Source organism: Gekko japonicus, unplaced genomic scaffold, assembly GCF_001447785.1.
Source record: "Gekko japonicus isolate JY-2015 unplaced genomic scaffold, Gekko_japonicus_V1.1 scaffold730, whole genome shotgun sequence".
Taxonomy (NCBI): domain Eukaryota; kingdom Metazoa; phylum Chordata; class Lepidosauria; order Squamata; family Gekkonidae; genus Gekko; species Gekko japonicus.
This window is the reverse complement of record NW_015164689.1, coordinates 714,053-720,052: the sequence shown is the minus strand read 5'-3', so window position 1 is coordinate 720,052 and position 6,000 is coordinate 714,053. Positions and strand designations below refer to the sequence as shown.

General features: G+C 42.3%; 1 protein-coding gene across 1 annotated transcript in view; it reads right to left on the bottom strand.

The window, feature by feature from the left end:
• LOC107108846 (inner centromere protein-like) overlaps positions 1-6,000 on the bottom strand; it is a 41,805-nt gene that overhangs the window by 17,643 nt on the left and 18,162 nt on the right. The window contains exons 8-11 of the mRNA XM_015409368.1: positions 3,280-3,361; positions 3,041-3,092; positions 1,361-1,475; positions 1,135-1,272 (exon numbers count right to left, since the gene is read on the bottom strand). Of these exons, the coding sequence (XP_015264854.1) occupies positions 1,135-1,272; positions 1,361-1,475; positions 3,041-3,092; positions 3,280-3,361 (387 nt within the window). The remainder of the gene's footprint in view (positions 1-1,134; positions 1,273-1,360; positions 1,476-3,040; positions 3,093-3,279; positions 3,362-6,000) is intronic.

The following is a 6,000-nucleotide window of genomic DNA, read 5'->3' as shown; positions in this document are numbered from 1 at the left end:
AACATATTTTTTCACTTGGAGCGATTCACTTTCTAGTTCTATCACACCTAATCCAATCAAGTATATTGCCATTCATCATCTGAAATCATCTGCATAAAGTTTATATTTCTGGTACCTCATATTGCATTTTATGGCACACATGGTCTGGCCTGGCAAAGTGACAGTTGTGTCAGATCCGGCCCTCATAACAAATGAGTTTGACACCACAGCTCTAGTTGATTGTCCACACATTTTTCTCATACACTTCTGAAGGAAGATTCCTTCAGTAAATGTAATAGACACCCCACACACATTCGAGTAGAGGGCACTGAAAAGAGGGCCTTCAGTCTTAAGTTGAAGGCACCAATTCAAGCCCCGGACTCCACTGAGCACTGTGCTAACTCAAATCAGAGCACAGTCCCTGCCACATAAATTGGTACATCTACTATCCAGTGTAAAATCTGAAGTAGATAGTCAGACTCTAAGAACCCATTAACACAAATGCCTGCCCTGAATAAGACCTTGGGATACCCTGAGCATTAAAAGCCTCAGTAACTGCAGTAATGTACTGCCCCCGCTTTGGAATAAAGGAGCCATGGGAGAGCACTTATATTTTTGTGGCTGAATAAATGTGAGCTTTCCAAGTAAGGTTTAACTAAAAGTTTCATCCAGGTATTTAAAATGGGCTAGGTCTATTTTTCCACTTATGGTCCATAGCCTCTGTTTGATACAAGAATTTTTTGAGAAGATCATAATTTTAGATTTTTTAAATGTTTCACTGATGGTTCTTTTTGTAAACAGTAACTGATAAACATGTTTCTCTGAAACTTGACCCTTCTATGAGATGGTTGCGGGTCAGTTTGGTGTAGTGGTTAAGTGTGAGGAGTCTAATTTGGGAGAACTGGGTTTGATTCCCCACTCCTCCACTTGCAGCTGCTGGATGACCTTGGGCAAGCCATAGTTCTGACAAGAGCTGTCCTTGGAAGAGCTCTCTCAGCCCCACCTACCTCACAGGGTGTCTGTTGGGAGGGGAAAGAAAAGGAGTTTGTAAGCCGCTCTGAGACCCCAAGTGAAGGGCCATGGGGTATAACTCCAGTCTCTTCTTCTTCTACTTATGTAATAACCTTCAGGGCAGAAACCATCAACACCCCTTACCTTGGGATTGGTTCGGACAGGGCTGTTGTATTTGAGGAATGATTTTATAGCACTGTTTTGGCTCGCAGAGCCAGGGGTCATCATGAGAACCCGGTTCTTATGTACAGCGTGCAAGAAAGTCTTGAAAGGACGGACAACCTGTAAACATAGCATAGAACACTATCAGTCCTTAGAAAGAAACTGATGGGACAATGCTGTGCTCCTGAAGATAGGCTGCTTAACTTACCTTACTAGCAGGGCACTGAGGGGACGATGACTTTTTCATTGGAGGAGAGAGCTCATCCTCTGTATGCTGCCCATCATATAACTCATTCACTGCTCTCTTATAGCTTGCCTTTTGTCTGCAAGTGTTAATACAGTATTCACTGCCCAGAACAGTACAGAAGAGAAGTCTAGCAACCCCTTTGTCTCAGCGTAGGATTGTGGTACAACCCTTTATTCTTAGGGACTCTCAATGGACCCAAATGGAGGTAAGGTAGCTCCCCTGATATGTATAGTCCCTTATAAGAGTGCTAGTCCTGTTTACCAGCCTTCTACCATGCCACCACCCTTGAGTTAATTACCCACTGCTTGGGGCGTGGGTCTGACACAGGCAGAGCACAGGGCAAAGAACTGGAGACACCCTCCACACATTTTCCTTCCTACCATTCCCCTTCACTTCTCTTTAGATCCTTGGACCCCTTCATCACCCACTTGTGCATGGCTCTGTTGAGGGGAAAAGAGGAATAGAAAATCTGCTTTCTCTGATATCCTCCCTCCACCAGCATGTGCTGCCTGGCTCTGAAGCCTACAGTGTTTCTTCCTTCCGTAATTCTTCCTTTAGACTCAATGGATATGCTCTGTATCCTCATGCTAGTTCCTAGATAAGGTGAATGGAGCAGTGATGGTTTTGTAGATATAGTTTGGGTCCATTTGACTTTGGTAGCAGCACCAGAATGCTTGAAAATTAGTGAGGAGACCTTGCCCAAGTAGATTAACAGAAAAATAAATCAATGTGTCAACTTGAAGGTAACATTGAATGTGAGATTCCTATATAGGATTTGTTCCTGAGGAAAGACTAAAGGTCTGAAAAACTTAAATATTGGGAATAAGTGTTGAAAGAGAGACTGAATTTGGAGCAGACTGCTTCTGAGAACACAAGACTGTTAGAAGGATACTGACTGAGAGAGTTTGGAGCAGACTGCTATGTGTAATTTTATTGACCTTTGCATATTTTTTCTGTGAAGGAATAAGTGGTTGTTTATCATTCCCTTGCTCGAAAGCCAGTCGAGTCCGACTCTAGGGTTGCGGTGCTCATCTCTGTTTCAAAGCCGAAGAGCCAGCGCTGTCCGAAGACGTTTCCGTGGTCATGTGGCCGGCATGACTAAACACCAAGGCGCACGGAACGCTGTTACCTTCCCACCGAAGGTATTTATCTACTTGCAATTTCTTGCTTTTGAATTTCTAGGTTGGCAGGAGCTGGAACTAGAGACGGAAGCTCACTCCATCATGCGGCAACTCGGGTCTTGAACTGCTGAACTACTGACCTTCCACAGCCTGCAGCTCAGCGTCTTAACCACTCGAGCCACCGCAGCTCCACACTGTTTATCATTACACAACACTAAATGATGTTATGGTTTTTATCTAGTCTCTTTTGTCATTGTATTATTCGGTTGGCATCTAGCACACATCAATATATATTTTTCCAAACCAGATGGTTTTGTAGATAGGAATTTAGAATTCAAATGCCTACCCAGTTCAAACCACATAGCATCCGAACTAAACGGGCCATGGTGTTTGCCAAAAGAAACAAAGAAAAACCATACCAAATGCCTACCCAAAGCCTATGGGACACCAGTTCCAATAACATATCATCGGAACAAAATGGGCCATGGTGTTCGCCCAAAGAACCAATGAGAAACTGTACCTGACTCTCTGAGGCTGCTCCTGGACCTCAGCATTCTTTTCACAGCTGTTCTCTGCAGAGACAAAGATCACCATTAGCACTGACTGAGATGTTTTCCACTGCGCAGACTAAAGCTAAAGCCAGGTATCGAGAGAGAAGAGCACTGCTGGTGCAGAATTCAGCAGCCAAGATGCTAATAGGGATCCACTGCATCCAATACATAAAACCAGCGCTTTATCAGCTAAACTGCCATTCCTCACCTGTGCTCTTGCCTTCTTGTTGCTCTTCAATAGCGGCAGCCTTGGGGACTGTGTGAGAATGACTGAGTGGTTGATCAGCAACCTGCAGCAAACAGCAGCACATTATAAATCCCAGCAACATATGACGGCGCACATTTGAAGTGATCATAGATCAACACAAGCCCTGGATACTTTGGTGATAGCACCGCCACTTAGGTGGGGAGCACAGGACTCTTCTTCTACGGAATCATCTCTGTGGTATTCCAGGCAGCCCTCCCATTCATTAATGTTTCTTACATTACTATTGTCAGATAAACTGCTGAGTAGGACTGCCTTACAGTTCTAGATGTCAGTATGGCATAAGCCATACAAAGGAGCAAACAAGCAAGGAGAAGGTTGCCAACAATATAATCAACCAAACATACAAAAGCCATCTTACCGAATGTAAACAACATCTGTCATTTACAAAAATATTTATAATGATTATCATGCAAAGTACAAAATGTGTTATTACATTAAAAGACATACAGATACAAGCAGGACACAAACCCTGCTGAAATATAAACTTAAAGGGTATTTTTGCCTCAGCCAATCAAAAATCCTCTTAGGCTGTAAGAACATTCTACAATATTTAGCACCTATCCCAGTTGGGTGAAACCAAAAACAGCACCAGTTGTTATCTTGCTGCATCATCAGCTATCTAAACTCCAGGATCATTCATAGTTACATGTGGACAAGTGTCTCTCAATATACACTCTGTAACATACACTGCAGTGTTTCCTCAGCTGCTGTTTACTATATGGGTCCATCTGCCAATCAGTTACATGCTGCTTTAGGAAAGGAGGACGCACTGCACTAAAGAGCCACAACGTAGTAACAGAAGCAACAATAGGTTTGTTCCTGCCCTAAGAGAGACTTGAGAATTCTCTCCCTTCCAGCACTGAAAAGCAGACAGCAGTTGGAAAAACCAGCTCTGGACATCATTAGAAGCTCACAGAGCTATATATCCAACAGCAAAAATCTTGCCACTTAAAAGACTAACCATCCATGTCCTTTGGTAATGCTGAAGAATCACACACTTACAAGCTGCATAGTTCTCCTACAGTAGGTATACAGCTAAACTTTGGTGCTTTATCTGCTGGGCAGACAAAAGAATGGCCCACTGAACTAAAATTTCACCCAGCTCAAAGGATGAAGCTCTAACAGCTACAAGTTCTATGCACACAGAAAATGGGATCACTTGCACTAGCCTGCCAAACATCCACGAAATCCAACATACATAAGTCGTAACTGAACAATAATCAGTATCCAAGAATGACAGTGTATGCTGGACTCCTTACATGTAGACTTTATGCAAACATCTTTAATGTGTCAACATGCAATGCAAAAAACAGAACAGATGGATGAAATCCTGCTCCGCCACAGCACATATTCTCCAAGCATGCAAAACTTAAACCTCTGTACAGCAATAATGCTGAATATCAGAATCTTGGTCAACACTTAACTATTTTCTTGTACGTGTCAGTATTCCCAGTATATGTCCAGAAATGTAAAGAAATTTGCTACTATTCAGTCTCTGTTACATATATAATGTATATGTAGCCCTGAAAATTTTTCTTTGGACCTAGGAGCCCAGCCTCATCAAAAACGAATCTGATTTTTTCCTCAATCATTAAGCAATTTAATAATGTCACTAAGATTTCCGGGATTGCCAGCTGGCCTGGAGAAAAACTCCTTTTAATAGAGAATAAATGGGACATTATTTATCAGGTGATGTTATTTACTTCCATGCCACAAAAAGCTTCCACTGCATTTCCACACATTAAGCCTCTGTTAAAGGGACAGGACATCTTTCACGAACCAGTAGCCAATCCTAAATTTAACAGGTTAGGCCCTACTCTAAGAGGTAACAGCATCAATTTCGCCTTGACTGCACTTAGTAAGCCTTTCAGAGCCTTGGGCTAAGTTGCAGAGTTACGTTTTCCTCATCTTCTTTCAGATGGGGTACAAAATATTTTGTGCATGCAAGGAGATCTTCCTGAAGAGGTACAGCTCAGGAAAAACGTGAAAACTTTCACATAACCCCTTATTTTCCCTCCCCTACAAGAACTAAGCCATACACATGTCATCGGAATGAACACACATTCTTCCCCAGCCCCCCAATCTTCTCCCCTTTCTCTGCTTCACTTTGTCTTAGATATTGGATTGTAAATTTCTGGGGGCATGACTAAATACTGAGGCGCACGAACGCTGTTACCTTCCCACTGAAGTGGTACCTATTTATCTACTTGCAATTTCTTGCTTTCAAACTGCTAGGTTGGCAGGAGGTGCTATTGTCACAAGAAAAGAAAAAGGTTTCAGTTTTGTTTTTGCATGTGGGTGGGTATTCTGTTTGTAATAATTGTTTACACTATATTTTTAATATGCTAGTTATTATTATTATTAGTTGTGGTAATTTCATGCCAAGAAAAAATGTCTATAGTCATGTTTTATGTTCCTAAAGTAACAGAATGACTTTCAATTTGGAAAAAAAAAGAAGTGCTAATGTAGCATTTTTTCAATTCTCCCAAAAATTTATGTTTTTTTTCCAGGCGGGGGGGGGGGGCTGGGTTTTTTCCCAAGCTTCAAAATTTCCGGAAATTTTACATCTCTACCCCACTCCCACCCTTGGAGGAAAGGACTCTTCCCTTTGCCCACTCTACTAAGCACAGCCCATTTGCCTTCCCTCCAGCTTTCCCATGG